Source organism: Dendrobates tinctorius, unplaced genomic scaffold (assembly GCF_039654945.1).
Source record: "Dendrobates tinctorius isolate UK_male_01 unplaced genomic scaffold, ASM3965494v1 ptg000226l, whole genome shotgun sequence".
Lineage (NCBI taxonomy): Eukaryota > Metazoa > Chordata > Amphibia > Anura > Dendrobatidae > Dendrobates > Dendrobates tinctorius.
The window spans coordinates 6158160-6183086 of record NW_027361893.1 but is presented as its reverse complement, the minus strand read 5'-3'; the positions used below and the strand labels follow the sequence as shown (position 1 = coordinate 6183086).

Sequence of the window (24927 nt, the reverse complement as noted above, 5' to 3'; positions counted from 1 at the left end):
ACCTTGCACGTTTTGCCTGTTTTCACGTTTGCACTGAATGTGATCCTGAAGATCTTAATGAAGATACCTTGCACTTACGTTTTGTCTTGTCTTGCTTCCTGCTTGTCTCTGGTCGTCAGACACTTCCATAGTGTCCCCCTGAGCCGGCCGTCTGGTCCCAGCAGTCGTGGTGGCTCACCCCCTTGGTCTTGCCCCTGACACTCCCTGTATAGGGGGTGGATTCTCACAAGGTCAGCTCGCCCTCGGTGGGTGGGTGCCACGACCCAGAGGGTCCACTCAAAAAATGGGCTCAGCAGGAGCTGAGTCCGTCACAGTACCCCTGAAAATGTCATCTTGTCCCGCAAAAAACGAGCTGCCATACAGCTCCATCAGCGGAAAAATAAAAACGTTATAGCTCGCAGAATAAAGTGATGCAAAAATAATTATGCATGATGCAGCATTATTTTTTTCTATAAAAGTTTTTGTTATGTAAAAAGCACCAAAACATAAAAAATGACATAAATGAGGTATTGCTGTAATCGTAGTGACCCGAAGAATAAAGCTGCCATACTAATTTTACCAGACGCGGAACGGAGGGGAAAAAAAAACATTCCTGAATTGCTGGGTTTTGTTCATTCACAAAATGAACAGAAAAATCAGAATAGAAAGCGATCAAAAAACGTTATGTGCCCAAAAATGGTACCAATAAAATCGACAGCTCTTCCCGCAAAAATCAAGCCAGCACATGACTCTGTCGGGTGAAAAATGGAAAAATTATAGCTCATTAAAGATCATTTTTGTGGAAAAAAATGAGTTTTTAATTTTCACAGCTCTGCGTTATAAACTTCTGTGAAGCACTTGGGGGTTCAAAGTGCTCACCACACATCTAGATAAGTTCCTTAGGGGGTCTAGTTTCCAAAATGGGGTCACTTGTAGGGGGTTTCTACTGTTTTGGCATATCAGGGGTTCTGCAAACGCAGCATGACGCCCGCAGAACATTCCATCAAAGTCTGGATTCCAAAACGGCACTCCTTCCCTTCTGAGCTCTGCCATGCGCCCAAACAGTGGATCCACCACACATATGGGGTATCAGCGTACTCGGGACAAATTGCACAACAACTTTTGGGGTCCTATTTCTCCTGTTACCCTTGTGAAAATAAAAATTTGGGGGCAAAAAGATCATTTTTGTGGAAAAAAAATGATTTTTTTTATTTTCACGGCTCTATGTTATAAACTTCTGTGAAGCACTTGGGGGTTCAAAGTGATCACCACACATCTAGATAAGCTCCTTGGGGGGTCTAGTTTCAAAAATGGGGTCACTTGTGCGGGGTTTCCACTGTTTAGGCACATCAGGGGCTCTCCAGATCCGACATGGCGTCCGATCTCAATTCCAGCCAAAAAAGTCAAATGGCACTCGTTCCCTTCCGAGCTCTGCCATGCGCCCAAATAGTAATTTACCCCCACATATGGGGTATCAGCGTACTCAGGACAAATTGCACAATAACTTTTGGGGTCCTGTTACCCTTGGGAAAATAAAAATTGGGGGTGAAAAGATCATTTTTGTGAAAAAATATGATTTTTTTAATTTTACTGCTCTACGTTATAACCTGTGAAGCCCTTGGGGGTTCAAAGTGCTCAACACACATTTAGATAAGTTCCTTGGGCAGTATAGTTTCCAAAATGGGGTCACTTATGGGGGGTTTCCACTGTTTAGGTACATCAGGGGCTCTCCAAACGCGACATGGCGTCCGCTCTCGATTCCAGCCAATTTGACATTCAAAATCACAAATGATGCTCCTTCCCTTCTGAGCACGTGAGCCTAAAGATTGGTCTTCCTCGACACATGGGGTATCGGTGTACTCAGGAGAACTTGCACAACAAATATTGTGGTTCATTTTCTCCTGATACCCTTGACAAAATAAAAAAAATTGTGTCCAAACAAAAATTTTGGGGAAAAAAAGTTATTCATTTTTTCCTTCCACATTGCTTCAATTCTTGTGAAGTACCAAAAGAGTTAATAAACTTCTTGGATGTGGTTTTGAACACCTTGAGGGGCGCAGTTTTTAGAATGGTGTCACTTTTGGGTATTTTCTGTCATGATCCAGGTTGTATGATGACAGATAAAAGTGCAAGTAACCTTTTTTTTTTCCTTAAGCTGTGTGCTTAAAGATAGTTTTGCCCCCGATGGCCATTAGGGTCATTGCACTGTGGTGGTTTCAGTTCTAGCTTTGCCCCCAGTGGCCGTTAGGGTCATTGCACTCTGGTTACTTTAGTTTAGTGCACGTGATTATAAAGCAAGTGTGATTGCTCTGCTATAAAAGAGTGTCAGGTGTTGCAATCACTGTTGGTGATATTGCTCATTTCCAACCAAGACTGGTGAAGGAAGGAACTACTGAGAGGAGTTCCTTGCAGCTAAGGGAAGCTCTGGTGTATAGCTTCAGGTGGAAGCTGAACTCAGGTGTTGTGCTTCAGGTGTGAAGCTGAACGTTGGTGTTGGACTCTGTTGCTGGGAGCAATAGCAACAGAGCAAAGCTACGTGGTGTTATCCCTGTTTGTGAATTTTTCCTTGTGTGTGTATTAGTGCAGCGGTGAGATTAGTCTCTGCACCATCCAGCTCACTAGTAAGGGCTAGGTGCAGGGTGAGCTAGGGTTTAAAGGTATCCTGATCGGCGCCCGGTGCGGAACCGACCTAGGGATCGTCATCACATTTTCTGTTATATTGACCCCCCAAACTCACTTCAAATGTGAGATGGTTCCTAAAAAATCGTTTTGTAAATTTTGTTGGAAAAATTAGAAATCGCTGGTCAAATTTTAACCCTTATAACTTCCTAACAAAATGGCTTGGTCGTTAACGGGTTAAACGTCAAAAATCCCACACAGAGAGAAGTCATTATCATACCTAGAGTGTGAGAAATTAATTTACAGGAAAATCGTATTTTATTGACCAGCAAAAATAAGTCAGATGGGGAGAACCTATATATAATTGAGAAATTGTACAAAAACGTGATGCGTTCAAGGGCGGAATATTATATGGGTTTTTTAAAGGATAAACCAAATACCAATAGAAAATAACCCAAAACAAACATTTATCAGTAAAAATAACTCATCTCTGTTGTGTCTCCATTTTTCATGATCTCGGGTTGGGAGAGAGCTTATTTTTTGTGTGCCGAGTTCACGTTATTAATGATACCATTTTGGTGCAGATAAGATCTTTTGATCGCCCTTTATTCTATTTTAAAGCAAAGTTGCGGTGACCAAAAAAACGTAATTCTGGCGTTTTGACTTTTTTTCTCATTACGCCGTTTAGCGATCAGGTTAATTCTTTTTCTATATTGATAGATCCGGTGATTATGAACGCGGCGATACCAAATATGCGTATGTTTGATTTTTTTATTGCTTTATTTTGAATGGGGCGAAAAGGGGGTAATTTGAACTTTTTTATATTTTTTTATTTTTTTAATATTTAATTTTTTTTTTACTTTTTTTTTCTACTTTTGGCATTGTGAAGACATACAGCATTGTATCTTAATTAACCAGATGACTATTTTTAGCAAACTAAGATTAATAGAATGTTATCTGTATGTTGGCTTTCAAATTTAATTGTTGATTTCTGGTTGGTCAATAAAACAGACTTTTGTTGTGTAAGGCCTGTTTCAAACATCAGTTTTTTCTGTCAGTTAAAATCCACCAAAATGATGGAAAACGGATCCGCCTGCGTACGGACATCAACGTGTGCCACCGGACTGTTATTTTGACGGATCCGGCGAAGGAAGAAATTTAAACGAGTGAGAGAGAATTTTTTCGGCCGCCAGAAGGAGTTTAGTGTTAAATTTGCAGCTGAGGCAAGTCCTCCGGGCATGCGCAATGTAAAATGCGGATCCGGCTGGCCGAAAAAACGTTGCACTGTCCGTCCAGGCATGTCGGCGGACGGAAACATTTTGGCGGATTCGCAAAAAAAACGGATCCAACGTATGGCCATCCGTCAAGATCCGCCGGTAATGCAACTCACTGGGAAAAAAACGGATCCGCCAAGCAAAATGGCGGATTTTGACTGATAGTGACAAACGGATGTGTGAAACAGGCCTAAGCCGGTAATATTGACTTTTATTGTGCACTTATCCTTGATCACTAGTGATGTTTGCTGATATGCTAATTATGCATTGTGCTATGGAGCCAGTTTGTTGACTTTGAAAGCAGAGAGGGAAAAACTATGCAAATAGTTTAAATAATCAAGTAATGGTACTTGATCTCATCTCCATTCTTAACCTTTATGTAAATGCTGAATGGGGGACACTTGTTAAGTTTAAAAATAGGTTACATGCCTCTGTATAAAGAGACTTAAGGTCACGTTACACATAGCGACGCTCCAGCGATCCCGACAACAATACGACCTTGTCAGGATCGCTGGTGCCTCGCTACATGATCGCTGGTGAGCTGTCAAACAGGCAGATCTCACCAGTGAACTGGACCAGCGAGGACGCTGGTATCTAGGGTAAATATCGGCTAACTAAGTGAGCGGGTCACTTAGTTACCCGCTGTGTAACTTAGATACCTGCATGCTTGCGCATGGAGCTAGTATCCAAGGTAAATATCGGGTAACTAAGCGTGCACGGTGCTCAGTTACCCGCTGGGCACCTTGGTTACCTGCTCCCTGCACGACCACGCAGGTATCTAAGGTACACAGCGGGTAACTAAGTGACGGCGCGCGCTTAGTTACCCGATATTTACCTCCGATACCAGCTCCCAGCATCTGCTTGCAGCGCTGTGAGCTCGCTGATCGTTGATCTCCCGCTGCCACACACAGCGATACGCGCTGGCCAGCGGGAGACCAACGATCAAAAAATGGCCCAGGACGTTCAAGCACGATCAGCGATACCCGGCAGGGGGGCCAGTCGCTGATTCATGTCACACACAATGAGATCACTGGTGAGATCGCTGTTGTGTCACAAAATCAGTGATCTCGCCAGCGATCTCACTGTGTGTGACGGGCCCTTTAGAGAGAGAAACAGCCAGAGAGATTCTGCCAAGACATCCATACATCCAAAAAGGACCAGAGACCATACAGCAGTTATTTTACATCATGGCTCCATCACGAGGGACACGGATCTATCATTCTATAGGAAACAACCTAGGGGTTTTCAGCCTCGGATGGAAGAATACAGATCTGCTCCATTGACCATCGCTGAACCATGGATACGTTTGGAGAAGCCAGGTTGTGATCGTCAGATTAACTGGCTTTGTGTTATGATTCGGTAACCGAGGAGGATAGCCAGGGCATAGGCTAGGCAACCAGAACATCAGAAAGGTTGGTAACTAAGCGAACTGCAGACCCCTGAACTGACAGCACAACTAGAATTAGCCGTGGGGCGTACCTACATGCCCTAGATGACTCAGCACAGCCAAAGAGTTAACTAAGCCTAAAAAAAGAAAGGGAAAAGCTAAACTGCCCCGGAGTAAAACCCCAAAGGAATAGACAGCCCCCAAACATATATTGCCGGTGAGACAAGATGAAGCACAAACACAGGCAGAAAATAGAGTAAGCAAATGATGGAGCCCAAACTGTCTAGATAGAACAGGACAGGAAAGAATACTGTCTGCAATCACGCAAAAAAAAACCCTAAGAAAAATCCAACATGTCCAAAAATACTGAGGTCTTACGACCTCTCCCCCACTAGATCAGAATTCTGGTGTGAACTGGAAGCAAAGCAAAAGATACTGATATACCAAAGGATCAGAAACACTGAACAAACTGACATGAGCTGAAACATATGGAATGGGGTCCAGCGCAGGTCCCCGCAGGGAACAAGGCTGAACACACAACAGCAAAACAGAAATCAGAGTAAAGCAAAAACGGACAAATAACTTATCTGAAAGATGCAGGACCAAGCAGGGGACAGACTTCCAAAATGCACAGGAAGAAACTAAATCACCAGCAGCAATTGAGGGAAGGTTCCTCACTTAAATATTCCCAGTCTGTAACGCCTGACCTCCAATCATCTTTTTCATGTGATTGACCTCTGTCAGCTAGACCAACTTCATTACCCGCTGCAACCACCAGAGGGAGCCCAAACTCAGAAGCCAGGTCAAACGTGTTCACAACAGCTTTGTACCTTGTATGGAATCAATGGACTATTATCTTCCTATCTTGTTGTTATCTCCTCTCTGTGTGCGTGCCACAGGAGGGGCAGTGACCCTGGAAGAACTGAACTCACAGCTGCTCTTATCTCGGCGAATCAGCGAAAGGGTGAAACTCTGTCATGTGCACCATCTTGGGTATTTTGCTGGGACTGTTATATATGTTATCTGCCTGTTTTTTGGTTCAATAAAGCATTGCCACACTGTTTTACCCTCACCCTGTGTTGTCTGAGTAGCGTTTTATCCACGTTAAAAGGAGAGTGGGAGTCCAGCGGGACGATCCCTGGTCCATGCGTTTTCGGCTAGCGGACCGGGGCACCCAGTGACCCCCCATGTCTCCACAGGCATGCTTCAATAGTCTCCATGGGAGACTAGTAGTTGCCATAACCCGATTGGCTTTGCTAAATACAGGTTGCTCACTTACTATGAGCGCCGACCACCGGGAAATGCTTATAGGATCCAGCAGTGACAACCATACAGGTCTGCTGGAGACCCATGGTTTTCATGCTAACTCATTGGTGACCCGTGATCACATGACAGGGTTACCGATGGGCAGGATTTCAGGCCCATCATGTGCCGGAAAAGATGTGGGCTCAGCGCTGGAGCCCACATCAAAGGGAAGGAGTCCGACATCAGCGTACATTTACACCCGATGTCGGAAAGGGGTTAAAGGGGATTGTTTTCACAGAGACAGAAGTGGTAATCATGTATACATACAAATAATTATATACATAGCTTATAATGTGAAATAGTATATAGTTAAGACAAGAAAATGTAATGTGTGTAAATCATGTGTAGATATAAAAATTCAGGCAAATGTCAAATGTTATGCCCAAAAAGATTGCCCCTAAAAATAAACACGGAGGACCGTGAGAACAGAAGGAACCTACCGGAAAGACAGTCCTCCAACAAATTCATATAAAATGTTAATAAATTATTTTTTAAAAAGGGATGAAATCACACAAGACAAAAAATGAAAAAAACAAGCTAACATTGAGCAGAAGGATGAATTATGTCCAGCAATTGTAACAAATACCTAGAAACTTCCAATGAAGTCCCTGAATTAATAAATGAGATCACAATGCTCAAATAGACCAGGGAGAAATGCACAATGAGAATAAGGACATAAACACATCCAACAGGACTACACTGGGTTATTTTTGCCTTAATAAGAAGACTCCAAGAAATTAGTGGGAAAATGTCAAATATATTACAGAGGCGTAGCTCGGGGTTCAGCTCGGGGGTGAAACATCTGAGTGGGCCCCTAACAGAAGGACATATCATTGGAGCAACCTGCGCAACCGCACATGGGCACAAGAGGTAAGGGGGCCCATATCTACCTCCAAAGAAGGTGCAATTTTGCATTTTTAGGGGCTCTTGGGCTGCAAAGGGCCCATATATTCTTCTTGCACAGGGGCCATTTTTGTTTGTCTCTCCTTGTGGCCCCTATCCAGGTAATCATTATAGATAGCTATGGTGGTATAGGGGAACCTCAGGAGATGACCACACTGTTATTGAAAATCTCCATTCAAAGACCAGCACTGATATTACCGCCTTATGGTGAAAGAGTGGCAGATACCAGTCCTGCAGAACATGAGATTACAGTACAGTTATGGATGGTGACTTACAGAGGACATTCTTTCAGGTGGAGTCATTCACTTTTCCTATCTTTTCCATCTGGCCCAGACCTACATGTCGACTTCTCCAGCCAGGACTCATCTGCAGAGATTACAACAAAGACACATCTGACTTCTCACATTTTCAGCACCGTTCAGACGTAGAATCATAATCCTCGTGTCCAACCCCCTGCTCAATGCAGGATTCGCTAAATCATCCCAGACAGATGTCTGTCCAGCCTCTGTTTGAAGACTTCCATTGAAGGAGAACTCACCACCTCTCGTGCAGCCTGTTCCACTCATTGATTACTCTAACCTTCAAAAATTTTTCTCTATTATCTAATCTGTCTTCTCCCTTTCAGTTTCATCCCATTGCTTCTTGTGCTTCCATGTGTAAATCTATTCCCAACCTGCACAAACTCCTCATCCTGCTGATACCCCAATACTGAGCCGCTGCTGCCATGTGTCCCTATTACTGCTCCTGCTGTGTGGTACAAAAACAGAGCTCCTCTTATTGCCCCACATAGGAACGCCACCTCTGTGCCCCTTACAATTTAATAATGCCTCCTTCTCTAGATGGTAAAATTGCCTCCAAGAAAATATTAATTTCCTGTGCATGTGCCCTCCACATTGTATCCCTAGAAATTAATACTTAATGTGCAACTTTGATGGTCACACTACTGAGTGCCCCTATAACAATGTTTAAGTGCCCACTTAACATTTAATTATGTCCCTTAGGTTCCCCATGTACAACTCCCCAATATACAGTATGGTTGGCCCACAGCTCCCCTATACACCATATGATGATCCCACAGCTCCCCTGTACACAGTATGATGATCCCACAGCTCCCTCATACACAGTATGATGATCCCACAGCTCCCCCATGTACTGTATGATGATCCCACAGCTCCCCTATACACCGTATGATGATCCCACAGCTCCCCTATACATTGTATGATGATCCCACAGCTCCCCTATACACAGTATGATGCTCCCACAGCTCCCCTATACACAGTATGATGCTCCCACAGCTCCCCTATACACAGTATGATGCTCCCACAGCTCCCCTATACACAGTATGATGCTCCCACAGCTCCCCTATACACAGTATGATGCTCCCACAGCTCCCCTATACACAGTATGATGCTCCCACAGCTCCCCTATACACAGTATGATGCTCCCACAGCTCCCCTATACACAGTATGATGCTCCCACAGCTCCCCTATACACAGTATGATGATCCCACAGCTCCCCTATGCACAGTATGATGATCCCACAGTTCCTCTATACACACTATGATGCTCCCACAGCTCCCCTATACACACTATGATGCTCCCACAGTTCCTCTATACACAGTATGATGCTCCCACAGCTCCCCTATACACAGTATGATGCTCCCACAGCTCCCCTATACACCGTATGATGATCCCACAGCTCCCCTATACACAGTATGATGCTCCCACAGCTCCCCTATACACAGTATGATGCTCCCACAGCTCCCTCATACACAGTATGATGATCCCACAGCTCCCCCATGTACTGTATGATGATCCCACAGCTCCCCTATACACCGTATGATGATCCCACAGCTCCCCTATACACCGTATGATGATCCCACAGCTCCCCTATACACAGTATGATGCTCCCACAGCTCCCCTATACACAGTATGATGCTCCCACAGCTCCCCTATACACAGTATGATGCTCCCACAGCTCCCCTATGCACAGTATGATGCTCCCACAGCTCCCCTATGCACAGTATGATGCTCCCACAGCTCCCCTATACACAGTATGATGATCCCACAGCTCCCCTATACACAGTATGATGCTCCCACAGCTCCCCTATACACAGTATGATGATCCCACAGCTCCCCTATGCACAGTATGATGATCCCACAGTTCCTCTATACACACTATGATGCTCCCACAGCTCCCCTATACACACTATGATGCTCCCACAGTTCCTCTATACACAGTATGATGCTCCCACAGCTCCCCTATACACAGTATGATGCTCCCACAGCACCCCTATACACCGTATGATGATCACACAGCTCCCCTATACACAGTATGATGCTCCCACAGCTCCCCTATACACAGTATGATGCTCCCACAGCTCCCTCATACACAGTATGATGATCCCACAGCTCCCCCATGTACTGTATGATGATCCCACAGCTCCCCTATACACCGTATGATGATCCCACAGCTCCCCTATACACAGTATGATGCTCCCACAGCTCCCCTATACACAGTATGATGCTCCCACAGCTCCCCTATACACAGTATGATGCTCCCACAGCTCCCCTATACACAGTATGATGATCCCACAGCTCCCCTATACACAGTATGATGCTCCCACAGCTCCCCTATACACAGTATGATGATCCCACAGCTCCCCTATGCACAGTATGATGATCCCACAGTTCCTCTATACACACTATGATGCTCCCACAGCTCCCCTATACACACTATGATGCTCCCACAGTTCCTCTATACACAGTATGATGCTCCCACAGCTCCCCTATACACAGTATGATGCTCCCACAGCTCCCCTATACACAGTATGATGCTCCCACAGCTCCCCTATACACAGTATGATGATCCCACAGTTCCTCTATACACAGTATGATGCTCCCACAGCTCCCCTATACACAGTATGATGCTCCCACAGCTCCCCTATACACAGTATGATGATCCCACAGTTCCTCTATACACAGTATGATGCTCCCACAGCTCCCCTATACACAGTATGATGCTCCCACAGCTCCCCTATACACAGTATGATGCTCCCACAGCTCCCCTATACACAGTATGATGATCCCACAGTTCCTCTATACACAGTATGATGCTCCCACAGCTCCCCTATACACAGTATGATGCTCCCACAGCTCCCCTATACACAGTATGATGATCCCACAGTTCCTCTATACACACTATGATGCTCCCACAGCTCCCCTATACACAGTATGATGATCCCACAGTTCCTCTATACACAGTATGATGCTCCCACAGCTCCCCTATACACAGTATGATGCTCCCACAGCTCCCCTATACACAGTATGATGATCCCACAGTTCCTCTATACACAGTATGATGCTCCCACAGCTCCCCTATACACAGTATGATGCTCCCACAGCTCCCCTATACACAGTATGATGATCCCACAGTTCCTCTATACACACTATGATGCTCCCACAATTCCTCTATACACACTATGATGCTCCCACAGCTCCCCTATACACAGTATGATGCTCCCACAGCTCCCCCATACACAGTATGATCAGTGGCGTAGCAACTGTTTGTGGCGCCCGGGGCGGTCGAAAAATTTGCCGCCCCTTTGGTCGTTGATAATCCGGATGCATCCGAAAAGACCACACTACACTCAAAGATGTCTGCTGTTATTATTTCTAAATTTATAGACTTTCATCTTCTTGATGATGCTGGATGAAGACCTAATGGCTTTTTTTATAATAATTTTTAATAATGTGACAGAAAAAAAACAGAAAGTACAAATTATTTTCGAAACTTGGGTTTTGTTTTGTTTTTTTTCAGGTTTTTCAATAAAAATAATACATTCTAAGTATATAATAATATGCAATCATGTGTCCTTTTGTGAATATACTTAAAAACATAAAAAAATTTAGAGGGCTGGCACAAAAATGGGCATCAAAGTGGGCTATGAGGTATGGTATTGAAGGGGTTAAATGGCTTTGTGCCACTGATCTGACACGTGATTTACATACCTTGTGATGCCACACATCAAGTTCATGTCAATCCAGCCTGGCACAAATGGGTTATGGGCATCAGAACTTTGATGCCAGTTCAGGTGTTAGATCAGTGGCCCAAAGCCATTTAGCCCCTTAAATTTAGCTGTTACTTATTCACATGTGTGAAAATTGGTTCTCTGCCCACTTTGATGCCAGTTTTGATGGCCATAACCCATTTGTGCCAGGCTGGATTGACATGAACTTGATGTGTGGTATCACAAGGTACGTAAATCACGTGTCAGATCAGTGACACAAAGCCATTTAACCCCTTCAATACCATACCTCATAGCCCACTTTGATGCCCATTTTTTTGCCAGCCTTCTAATTTTTTTTATCTGTTTTTAAGTGTATTCACAAAAGGACACATGATTGCATATTATTATATACTTTTATTTTTATTGAAAAACCTGAAAAAAACAGAAAATAAAAATAGCCAAATAAGAAACTGCCGAATAAGAAACCAACTTCAGCATCGTCAATCTCCAGGACTCAAGGCCTGAGGCTGTCAGGGACCAGGTTGACCGGGCGGTGTGTGGCAGGCCGCAGGCAGGTCACGTGTCTCCCTCGTCCTCCCCTCACAGATATCACGGGCAACCCGGCAGCGCTTCCCGCCGTCCCCCTCACTCACCAGCTCCTGTGTCCCTCCCGGGATCCGCTCTGAGTCCTGCTGCGCTGGCTCAGCGCGAACACCTCCTCCAGGAGCGGACGGGTCTCTGAGTGCGCCCGCCGCCCAGCACCGGCTCAGGAGCGGACAGCAGCCGAGGCTCCAGTCCAGCAAGCCAGGTAGCAGAAGAATTTGAAGGCGCCTGCACTGTGCGCCTCCGCGGAGTCCGCGCTGTTCTCCCACAGGCCACAGAGTGACAGAGGAGAGGAATTGAATTGCTGCCGCGCCGCGCCGCCCCCACACACGTGCCGCCTGGGGCGGACCGCCCCCCGTGCTACGCCACTGAGTATGATGCTCCCACAGCTCCCCTATACACAGTATGATGATCCTACAGCTCCCCTATACATACTATGATGCTCCCACAGCTCCCCTATACACAGTATGATGCTCCCACAGCTCCCCAATATACAGTATGATGGGCCCGCAGCTCACGTACATACAGTATGATGTCCCCCAGAGTTCCCCTATATACAGAATGATGTCCCCACTGCTCTTCCAATACACAATAAGATAGTTAATAGCGTTCTGACACCATGCAGCGCCTGCACTGAGAGGTCCTCTGCAGGGAGGAAATTAACTTTATTCCTCCCGGCAGCCTTGCTCTTCCAGTCATAGGGGTTGTGCTGGCATGGTTTCAGTCACAGCTCTGTGTATAGAAAGTGGTGGCTGTAACAGCACCCCGGCAGTGACTGACAGCTGCCTTAGCACCATCTGCCATCCAGTAACTACCATACTGGTGCCCCTATAAATAATAATGCTTCTAAAGTGCCCACTTAATATTTAACTGAGTCCCCCTATGTACAGTAATAATGACCCCAGCATCGCTGATGTGAGCAGGGGGTTGTGTGATGACCGATTTGGCTTCTCCCAATTATCTTCTACAGCATTTAGAGAAGTCAAACTTATCTAGTCGACACGAGCAAACAGCAAACGTGGTCGCATGACCGCCTGATCACACCAGCGGTCTTAGGGTCTCATGACGGCAGGCGCACCCCATCATGAATGGCCATCTGTAATCTCAGAGTGACTGCAGATAATTATCCCGAACCTTTAATAACTTTATAATAAATTATGAAATTATTAAATAGAATGCAGCTCATGGTTACTGTATTGTTATACTTGTTAGGGGGCCGACAAACGGAAATATTTCTCGTGCGAGGATCGTATTGCAATCCTCGGACTGATCGTCGTCTCTCCTGACCTTAGTGTAACAGCTGCATAGTAATATATCACACTGTCACACTCATGTCAGGAGCGGTACCGGCCAGTCCGAGGATTGCGGTGCGATCGACGCATGAATTATACGGCCGTCTGCCTGCGCCCTTATGCTAAGGCAGGGGTCACACTTGCAAGAAACTCGCACGAGTCTCGCACCTCAATACTCGGCACTGCCGCCGGCACTCGGGATCGGAGTGTGAGGCATGTATTTCTATGCAGCCGCACATGCCGGTCCGAGTGCCGGGTGTTGATGCTCAAGTTTCTCGCATCACACTCGCAAGTGTGACACCGGCCTTATACTTATCCTGGTTGTACTAATACTTGGATATTAACCCATTATTAATGTATTAATTCTATTAACCTGTATGGTTATGCTTGTCATACTAATACTTATAAAAGACCCAGCTCGCAAGTATAAAAACCCCCTACCTCCCTATCTCTAGCCCCCCAAGACAGCAACTGTTACATGTGATGGGAGTGCATATAATTTCATATCAAAGCTGTATAATAATCAGCCCCCTAGTGCCCTGTCCCCCCTCCACCACAACACCCCCATCCTCTCACAATCACCCCCCAGTGCCCTATCCCGTCTCCACCACCCCAACACCCACAATACTCCCATCCTCTCACATTCACCCTCCAACACCCTGTCTCCTCTCCCCATAATACCGCCATCCTCTCACATTCACTCCCCAGTGCCCTAGCCCCCACAATACCCTCATCCTCTTACATCAACCCCCAGTGCCCTAGCCCCCACAATACCCCCATCCCCTCACATTAACCCCCCAGTGCCCTGTCTCCTCTCCTCCATAATACCCCCATCCTCTTACATTCACCCCCAGTGCCCTAGCCCCACAAAACCCCATCCTCACATTAACCCCCCCAGTGCCTGTCCCCATTTTCAGCCCCCATAATACCCCCATCCTCTCACATTCACCTCCAGTGCCATCTCCTCTCCCCATAATACCCTCATCCTCTTACATTCACCCCCAGTGCCCTAGCCCCCACAATACCCCATCCTCTTACATTAACCCCCCTGTGCTCTCCCACTTCCGCCCCCACAATACCTCCTCCATCCTCACACATTATCCCCCCACTGTCCTAGCCCCAACACCCCCATCCTCTCACATTAACCCCCAGTACTCTGTCCCCCACAATACCCCATCATCTCACATTCACCCCCCAGTGCACTAGCCCCCACAATACCCCCCATCCTCTCACATTCAACCCACAGTGACCATGACATGCTCAAACTAAATGAATCTAATCAATTCCATCCCCACTTACTGATGAAGTTTGCAGGCACAGTGAGGCAGGACCAGGAAGTGTCCATCCAGTTTAATGCGAGGAGGGCACTAGGACCCAGCGTGCCTGAGCCACTCAGAGTCTGCACAGAAAGTAACTGCAGCCAGGAAGGAGGTTCTGGGGTGAGATAACAGCACACTGCAGGGACTGAGACTCTGGCTCTGCAATCTGCTGCTGTGCAGTCTGTCAGACAGGGGAGCTGGCATTGTGCTGCTCTCTCCCTGCACCTCAAACACGGCCTCATGGTATAAGTGGCCCTATCTCACAGTGGGACCCTGCATGTGACTGTGCCCGGGACAATTGCCCCCGCTATCCCCCCAGTAGCATGCTACTGGTTTCTCCCCATGTGTGTTTTAATGCTGGTCAACAAAATATGATTTTACAGTAATTAATTTTTCACATTAGATGTAACGAATTTTCTCTGTGTGGGATTTTCGACCTTTAAAAATGTGCACTACTTGGAAAACCCCTTCTCATTCCTTATGTTTGATCCTATTAAAATAAAAACACTTATACCTACCTACCTACCATACCGACGCCATTCCAGCGGTGTTGGCTCATGTGAGGCTGCGCCCATTCTGCGCTTGCGTCACTATACCTACCTTCAGACAAATCGAACATCACAAGGAAGTCAGAGAGCAGCCACAGCACTGCTTCCTGTTGATTTTAACCCCTTCACCCCAAAGTGTGGTTTGCACGTTCATGTCCGGGCTAATTTTTACAATTCTGACCACTGTGCCTTTATGAGGTAATAACTCTGAAACGCTTCCATGGATCCCGGTGATTCTAACATTATTTTCTCGTGACATATTGTACTTCATGTTAGTGGTAAAATTTCATTCATATAACTTGCGTTTATTTTTTAAAAGAAACAGAAATTTGGAGAAAATTTAGAAAATTTTGCATTTTCCAACTTTGAATTTTTATGCCCTTAAATCACAGAGATACGGCACACAAAATACTTAATAAGTAAGATTTCCCACATGTCTACTTTACATCAGCACAATTTTGGAACCAAAATTTATTTTTGTTAGGAAGTTATAAGGGTTAAAAGTTGACCAGCGATTTCTCATTTTTACAACACCATTTTTTGTTTTAGGGACCACATCACATTTGAGGTCACTTTGAGGGGTCTATATGAAAGAAAATACCCAAAAGTGACACCATTCTAAAAACTGCACCCCTGATGGTACTCAAAACCACATTCAAGAAATTCATTAACCCTTCAGGTGCTTCACAGGAATTTTTTAAATGTTTAAAAAAATTAACATTTAACTTTTTTTTTTTTTTTAAATTACTTCAGGTCAAATTTTTTTATTTTACCAAGGGTAACAGGAGAAATTGGACTGCAAAAGTTATTGTGCAAATTGTCCTGAGTGCACTGATACCTGATATGTGGGGGGGGGAGGGACCACTGTTTCGGCGCATGGCAGAGCTCAGAAGGGAAGGAGCGCCGTTTGACAATTTCAACGCAAAATTGGCTGGAATTGAGATCGGAGGCCATGTCACGCTTGCAGAGCCCCTGATGTGCCTAAACAGTGGAAACCCCCCACAAGTGACCCCATTTTGGAAACTAGACCCCCCAAGGAACTTATCTAGCTATGTGGTGAGAACTTTGAACCCCCAAGATCTTCACAGAAGTTTATAACGTAGAGCCGTAAAATAAAAAAATCATATTTTTTCCACAAAAATGATCTTTTCACCCCCAATTTTTATTTTCCCAAGGGAAACAGGACCCCAAAAGTTATTGTGCAATTTGTCCTGAGTACTCCAATATCCCACATGTGGGGGTAAACCACTGTTTGGGCTCATGGCAGAGCTCGGAAGGGAATGAGCGCCGTTTGACTTTTTTCAATGCAGAATTGGCTTGATGCCATATCGCATTTGGAGAGCCCCTGATGTGCCTAAACAGTGGAAACCCCCCACAAATTACATCATTTTGGAAACTAGACCCCTCAAGGAACGTATCTAGATGTGTGGTGAGAACTTTGAACCCCCATGGGCTTCACATAAGTTTATAACGTACAGCCGTAAAATTAAAATATCATATTTTTTCCCCAAAAATGATCTTTTCACCCCCAATTGTTATTTTCCCAAGGGAAACAGGACCCCAAAAGTTATTGTGCAATTTGTCCTGAGTATGCTGATACCCCATATGTGGGGGTAAACCACTGTGGTGTGGTGAGCACTTTGAACCCCCAAGTGCTTCACAGAAGATTATAACGCCCGAACGTGAAAATAAAAAAAATCAATTTTTTTCCACAAACATGATCTTTTAGTCCCAAATTTTTTTTTATTTTCCCATGGGTAACAGGAGAAATTGAACCTCAAAAGTTGTTGTCCAATTTGTCCTGAATACGCAGATACCACATATGTGAGAGAAAACTACTGTTTGGACACACGTCGGGGCTCGGAAGTGAAGTAGCGACGTTTTGGACTGCAGACTTTGATGGAATGGTCTGTGGGTACATGTAACGTTATAGAGCCCCTGATGTGCCTAAACTGTGGAAACCCCCCACAAGTGACCCCATTTTGGAAACTAGACCCCCCAAGGAACTTATCTAGATGTGTGGTGAGCAATTGCTTCACAGAAGTTTATAATGCCCGGGCACCAAAATAAAAAAATCATATTTGATCTTTTAGTCCCCAATTTTTTTAATTTCCCAAGGGTAACAGGAGAAATTGGACCCCAAAAGTTGTTGTCCAATTTGTCCTGAGTACGCGGATAACCCATATGTGGGAGAAAACTACTGTATGGGCACACGTCGGGGCTCGTAAGGGAAGTAGTGACGTTTTGGAATGCAGACTGTGCTGGAATGGTCTGCGGGTGTCATGTTTGAAGAGCCCCTAATCTGCCTAAACAGTGGAAATCCCCCACAATTGACCCCATTTTGGAAACTAGACCCCCCAAGGAACTTATCTAGATGTGTGGTGAGCACTTTGAACCCCCAAGTGCTTCACAGAAGCTTATAACGTAGAGCCATAAAACTAAAAAAAATCATGTTTTCTTCCACAAAAATGATTTTGCCCCCAATTTTTTATTATTTTCCCAAGGGGTAACAGGAGAAATTGGACCCCAAACGTTGTTGTGCAATTTGTCCTAAGTAGGCTGATACCCCATATGTGGGGGTAAACCACTGTTTGGGTGCATGGCAGAGCTTGGAAGGGAAGGAGCACCGTTTTACTTTTTCAACGCAGAATTGGCTGGAATTGAGATCAGACTCCATGTTGCGTTTGGAGAGCCCCTGATGTGCCTAAACAGTGGAAACCCCCCCGATTCTAACTCCAACCCTAACCCCAACACACCCCTAACCCTAATCTCAGCCCTAACCCTAGCCCTAATTGGAAAATGGAAATAAATACATTTTTTAAATTGTATTATTTTCCCTAACTAAGGGGGTGATAAAGGGGGGTTTGATTTACTATTTATGGCGGGTTTTTATGTTTGGCAGCTGGCACATGCTAAAAGACGCTTTTTATTGCAAAAATAGTTTTTGCATTCACCACATTTCGAGAGCTATAATTTTTACGTATTTTGACCCAAGAGCCATGTCACGTCTTATTTTTTGCGGGATGAGTTGACGTTTTTATTGGTACCATTTTCGGGCACGTGACTTTTTTGATCCCTTTTTATTCCGATTTTTGGGACGCAGAATGAACAAAAAACAGCATTTCATAAATTTCTTTTTTTTTCTCTCAATTATTTTTATTGAGGTTGAACAAGAAAACAAGTCAAAACAATGACAACCATAGTTACAACCACCATATATATGAAACTAGGGGAACGAGAGGAGAAAATAAGGAGCAGAAAGTGGGGACCGACAAATGAAAAACAGGAAAGGAAGGGGGGGGAGGGGTGAGGGGAGGAAAAGGCATTAGTGGCATTGATAGAACAATGTGTAACAGCAAGTACACATAATAAGTCTCAGTGTTCTGTATGTCTCAGTGTTCTGATAAATTTCTTTTGGGGGCGTGCGTTTACACCGTTCCGCGTGTGGTAAAATTGATAAAGTGGTTTTATTCTTCAGGTCAGTACGATTACAGTGATACCTCATTGATATCATTTTTATATGTTTTGGCGCTTTTATACAATAAAAACAATTTTATATAAAAAATAATTATTTTTGCATCACTTTATTCTGCGAGCTATAACTTTTTTATTTTTTCGCTGATGATGCTGTATGACAGCTTGTTTCTTGCGGGAAAAGATGATGTTTTCAGCTAGCATGGTTACTTATATCCATCTTTTTGATCGCGCGTTATTGCACTTTTTGTTCGGTGGTGTGATGATAAAGCATTGTTTTTTATTTTTTAAGGGGTTCACTAAAGGGGTTAACTAGTGGGATAGTTTTATAGAGCGGGTCGTTACGGACGTGGCGATACTAAATATCTGTACTTTTATTGTTTTTTTTTAGTTTACAAAAATAAAATTTATTAGGGAATATTTTTTTTTTTTTTTTTAGGAATTTTTTAAAAATTTTTACACTTGTTTCTTTTTTTTATTTGCTTTATTATATTGTCCCAGTGCGGGACATTACTATAAAGTGTCAGATCGCTGATCTGACACTTTGCAGTGCACTGTGTCAGATCAGCGATCTGACAGGCACTGAGGAGGCTTTATCAGCGCCTGCTCTCAGCAGGCACTGAGAGAGTCATCTCCCTGCAGGACCCCGAAGGCCCCCGCGGCCATATTGGATCCAGGGGCCTGCAGGGAGGAGGAAACAAGCAGGGAGCCCCCTCCCTGTGTGATTCTTCCCTGAGCCCCCGGTACACTGTGATCATGTTTTATCACAGCGTGCCAGGGGTTAATATGCCTGGGGCGATCCGTGACTGCCCCTAGCACTTAGTGCCGGGTGTCAGCTGTGGTAATCAGCTGACACCCGGCCGCGATCAGCGGCGCTCCCCCCGTGAGCGCCGCTGATCGTGGTGACGTACTATCCTGTCCCCGGTCATAAGGGCCCAGATACCGTGGACGGCATAGTACGTTAGATATTAGATAGGGGTTAAGCAGCTGCTAGCAACAGAGCAGGACACTGAAGGGGGCGGAGGAAGGTAAGTGTAATGGTTTGTTTTTTTTAATCTTTTATGATGGGACCATGCATACCAGGAATGGAATGAGGCCAATCATAAGGATGGAACCATACATACCAGGACTGGGATGGGGCCAATCATACCAGGTTAAGGATGGGGCCCTGCAAACCAGGATAGGGATGGGGCCATGCATACTTGGACAAATTGGGGACCTTGCATATCAGTATAGGGATGAGGGCGATCATTCCTGCCAGGATAACGATGATGGGACCATTCTTACCAGGATAGGGATGAGGGGGCCAGACCATGCATACCAGGCTAGGGATGAGGGGCCATGTGTATCAGGATGGGGATGAGGGGACCATATTTACCAGGATAGGGGATATTAAGTACAAAATTGACCACATTTTTTGCTTCGTTTTTTTTCCCCTAATTTCCTCCTCTAAAACCTAGGAGCGTCTTAGGGTCCAGTGCATCTTATAGTCCGAAAAATACGGTAAGTATTTGATACATTGTCGATTTTGCAAGTTTTCCCACCTACATAGAATGGAGAGGTCTGTAATTTTTATCGTGGATACTCTTCAACTGTGACAGAACCTTAAAAAAATTCCAGAAAATCACATTGTATTTTTTAAAATAATTAAATTGCATTTTATTGCATGAAATAAGTATAATCAAGGGCTGTGGAGTCGGTAAGCCAAACCACGATCCCTGACTCCTCACTTTACCTGACTTCTGACTCCACAGCACTGCCTCTCTACCGAGTATGTTATTCTGGGTGTGGGTGATCCCTGTGGAGACTTGCACTTCTATAATTTGAGCAGGAAAGCAGAGACACAGACAGACAATTAGCGAAACACCTGCGGCAACGTTTCTGGGGACCCTCCCCTGTCTCAAGCCTCATTACTAACCTGCCCGGCGCCTGCACGTACCCATATGCTTGTAGCTTTATTGTCACCGACACCATTCTGAGTATACAGAGCAGCGGCTGTAACCACGCCCCGGAACGGACTGACAGTCGTCCTCAATGCAGAGCCTGGCGGTCACAGCCACCATCCACCCCCTTAACTAAAACTGAATGCTGTCAAGGAGAACAATGCTCATTTTCTCCCTTCAGAGTTTGGCTACATGCAGGCTCCAGTCAAGTTAGTAACGCAATTAACCTGCAAATTAAGCAGCTATCTGCAGGTTATTAGCCAGCCTTTTTGCTGATGACAGATTTCCTTTAAGAGTTGATTTCCAAGTAAAATATTTCTCACATTAAGAACATGAAAAAGGCTTCTAGCCTGTGTGAATTCTTTGGTGACCAAGAAGAGATGATTTCTTCACAAAACATTTCCCACATTCTGAACATGAAATAGTCTTCTCCCCTGCGTGAGTTCTCTGGTGCTTAACAAAATCTCATTTCTGGTTAAAGCATTTCCCTCATTCTGAACATGAAAATGCATTCTCCACTGTGTGGGTTCTCTGGTGTCTATCAAGATGCGCTTTCCGGTTAAAACATTTTCCACATTCTGAACAGTAAAAAGGCTTTTCTCCTGTATGAATTCTCTGATGCTTAATAATATCTGATTTCTGGTTAAAACATTTCCCACATTCCGAACATGAGAATGGCTTCTCCCCTGTGTGGGTTCTTTGGTGTCTCTCAAGATTCGCTTTCCGAATAAAACATTTCCCACATTCTGTACATGAAAAAGGCTTCTCCCCTGTGTGCGTTCTCTGGTGGCTATCAAGAAGAGATTTCCAGTTAAAACATTTCCCACATTCTGAACAGGAAAAAGGCTTCTCCCCTGTGTGCGTTCTCTGGTGGCTATCAAGAAGAGATTTCCAGTTAAAACATTTCCCACATTCTGAACAAGAAAAAGGCTTCTCCCCTGTGTGAATTTTCTGGTGGCTATGAAGACGTGATTTCCAATTAAAAGATTTCCCACATTCTGCACATGAAAAAGGATTCTCCCCTGTGTGAGTTCTCTGGTGGATATCAAGAAGCACTTTCTGGTTAAAACATTTCTCACATTCTGAACATGAAAAAGGCTTCTCACCTGTGTGGGTTCTCTGGTGGTTATCAAGAAGCGATTTCCAGTTAAAACATTTTCCACATTCTGAACATGAAAAAGGCTTCTCCCCTCTGTGGATTCTCTGATGGCTATCAAGATTTGCTTTCCGGTTGAAACATTTTCCACATTCTGAACATGAAAAAGGCTTTTCCCCTCTGTGAGTTATTTGATGTAAAACAAGATTACATTTCTTTCTAAAATATTTACCACATTCTGAACAGGAAAAAGGCTTCTCCCCTGTGTGACTCCTCTGGTGACTGAGAAGAGAGGATTTCTTCACAAAGCATTTTCCACATACAGAACATGAAAATGGCTTCTCCCCCTTGTGAGTTTTCTGATGTGTAACAAGAGTTGATTTATGTACAAAACATTTCCCACATTCCGAACATGAAAAAGGCTTCTCCCCTGTATGACTTCTCTGATGTCTGATAAGACTTGATTTCTCTGCAAAACATTTCCCACATTCTGAACATGAAAATGGCTTCTCCCCTGTGTGAGTTCTCTGGTGACTAACAAGATTTGATTTCCGGTTAAAACATTTCCCACACTTAGAACAAGAAAATCTATTCTCTGCTGTCTGAATTTTTCGATGTTTAAGAAAACACTTTTCGAGGGGCAAACTATTGCCATATTCTGAACGAGAAAATAAGTTATTTGCTTTAGGAGCAATTAGTTTTTTAATGCCTCTTTTGTGACTTTGATTTTCCTTAGTAATCAGTAATGATGAGTCAGAAGATGGGACCTGTTTCAAAGTATCAGATGACAGATCTTTTCTGTGAAGGGATGATGGTATATTTGGAGTAATGGCATTCACTTCAATTGAATCCTGTGGGATCTCAAGATCATTCGATTTAAAAATTGAAGATGTCAGCTGTCCCTCTGATCTCCTGGTACAGTCATCTGCCAAGAATAAAACCAATTATTATTTTTGAATAAAAAAGCCATAAATGTTATATTTTTGAACAATTCTACTTAAACTGTCCGTAAAAATGGCAACTTACGTAAAACAAAAAATTGAATTCACAAAATAATAGCAATTCACGATCTAATAAAAAGCCTCATAGCATGCACCAGTAGAGTGCGGTGTTCAACTGTTTGTTCATTCTGCTTCACAAATATGGAATAAAAAGTCATGCATTGTTATATAGGCAAAAATAATACCAATAAGGGCTCATGTCCACTTGCGATGCAATTGGACTAATGCAATTCGGAAAAAAAAAAAAAAAAATTGGATTGCACTCTCCTCAATGTTTCTCAATGGAGCAGCTCATATCTGCAATTATTTTCTCATGTCGTTTCGGCATGTGTAAAGAATTGCAGAATGCAAATCAGATTGCATGAGAATCGGAACGCACGCACCCTTGTAAGTCTACGGGTGCATGTGAAACATCGCAATGCACTCGGATATCACCTAAATGAAGTGCGATTCCCAAAGACTCCAGCAACAGAGGAGACAGAGAAATTAATTTCTCCGTCTTCTCCACAGCTCACAGCTGTACTGCGATCCTCTCTGTGCAAGAGGGTTGGAGCGCAAGAACACAGACACTTGACTACAGCTCGCAGCAGAGCAGGAGCCGAGTGTCATTAGCATATTGCATCCAATGGTCACGATAAGGATGTGATTCACTAGTGGAACCCCAGCCTAAAAATTTCTATTCATCTAGCAAAAAAACAAACAATCCCCCACTCAGGTCCATCATCGGTAATTGGAAAAACAAAGGTTTCCACATTGTTAGTGGCTCAAAGGCTGTTGAGAATCAACATGGCTTCCATAAACCCTTCCAGCAATATCCGTTCTCCCAAAGTCAAATCTCACCCTCGCTTCTGAGCCTTGCAGTGTGTCCAAACCACATTTAGCCTCCAAGTATTTGACATTACTATAGTGACAAGAACCCACTTAACTTACGGTGTGTGTCTCCTGGAGCACAATCTGGGCACTATGTGTTGGGTAATAAAATGGCAAATGTGCAATTTTCACTCTCCAACATCAACTCTGTGCTAGTTTCCAGAAAGTGGCTGTGGAGTCAAAATTGTCACTACTCCTATAGATTAATTCCCTGAGGGTTATAATTTCCAAAATGGAGTCACTTTATGGGGATTTTTACTAATCTGATTTTCTGCCATTTTGTCATATTAGGGCTTCTGCAAATGGTGTATCTGGGATGTGCTCCTGAAATGTCTGCTTCTGTCATTAGGCACGGTGTCAAAGAAATACAGTCTGGGGTGTCACGCAGAAGCACCAACTGTAATCACTTCATCAAGGGAATGCAACTCTGCTGACTCCAGTTATCAGGACAATATGCAATTGACAAATGATTCATGGACAAGACAATGGCTGCTTCCACTACTAGGCCAGTTATTAAGTAACTAACAGTGAGCGTGTTGTATATACACCTCTGATTCCAACGCATGAAATACATATATATACCCCGTACGGTCAACTCCACAATAACATATAAACTACTTGCTGCCACCACCAAACATTTATACAGACCGACTGGACACCTGTTACAGGGCAGCACAGTGGCTAAGTGGTTGAGGCCCATTGTTTGTGTGAGTTTCCTCCCACATTCCAAAGACAATACTGATAGGGAATTTAGATTGTGAGCCCCATCAGGGACAGTGCCAATAATGCCTGTAAAGCGCTGTGGAACTAATGGTGCTATATAAATGAGTAAAAATAAATAAATATAGTATGGCTTCGGGGTGCGGCTTACATAGCAAAAGGAACAGAGCTATAAAATGCTATATTTAATCCAGAAAGATAGGCAGTATTTATAATAAATATACAAAATGGCAATAAAACAATACAATATATACAATTACTTAAGATAAAAGGGATAACAGAAGAAATAATGGGGATCGAATCTTTCAATTGGCAAGGCTAGCATGCATTTTATCATATATCACAAACCGCTTACCTTTGTAGCATTCCTATATACAGTTGGGGAGTAATTATAGTATTATTGAGATTTTAATCTAAGGATAAGTTTTATTGCCCTTCCCTTAAGGGCAGCTATATCATTATAATAACTTACTATGCACTTGAGCATTCCATTTACTTATAATCATGTATCTGGCCCTCCTACTGATAGGGCTACTGTGCGGCTTTTACTGCATGATATGCTATATACCTGCTATTTTTTGCAAT

General features: G+C 44.0%; 2 protein-coding genes across 2 annotated transcripts in view; one reads left to right on the top strand and one right to left on the bottom strand.

Annotated features, from left to right (window-relative positions):
- Positions 1-24927, top strand: part of LOC141059269 (uncharacterized) — a 1095346-nt gene that overhangs the window by 39233 nt on the left and 1031186 nt on the right. The gene's annotated exons all lie outside the window — the stretch shown is intronic.
- Positions 18369-24927, bottom strand: part of LOC141059247 (uncharacterized) — a 317930-nt gene continuing 311371 nt past the window's right edge. Inside the window, exon 7 of the mRNA XM_073555554.1 lies at positions 18369-22676. Within this exon, the coding sequence (XP_073411655.1) occupies positions 21145-22676 (1532 nt within the window). The 3' untranslated portion in view covers positions 18369-21144. The remainder of the gene's footprint in view (positions 22677-24927) is intronic.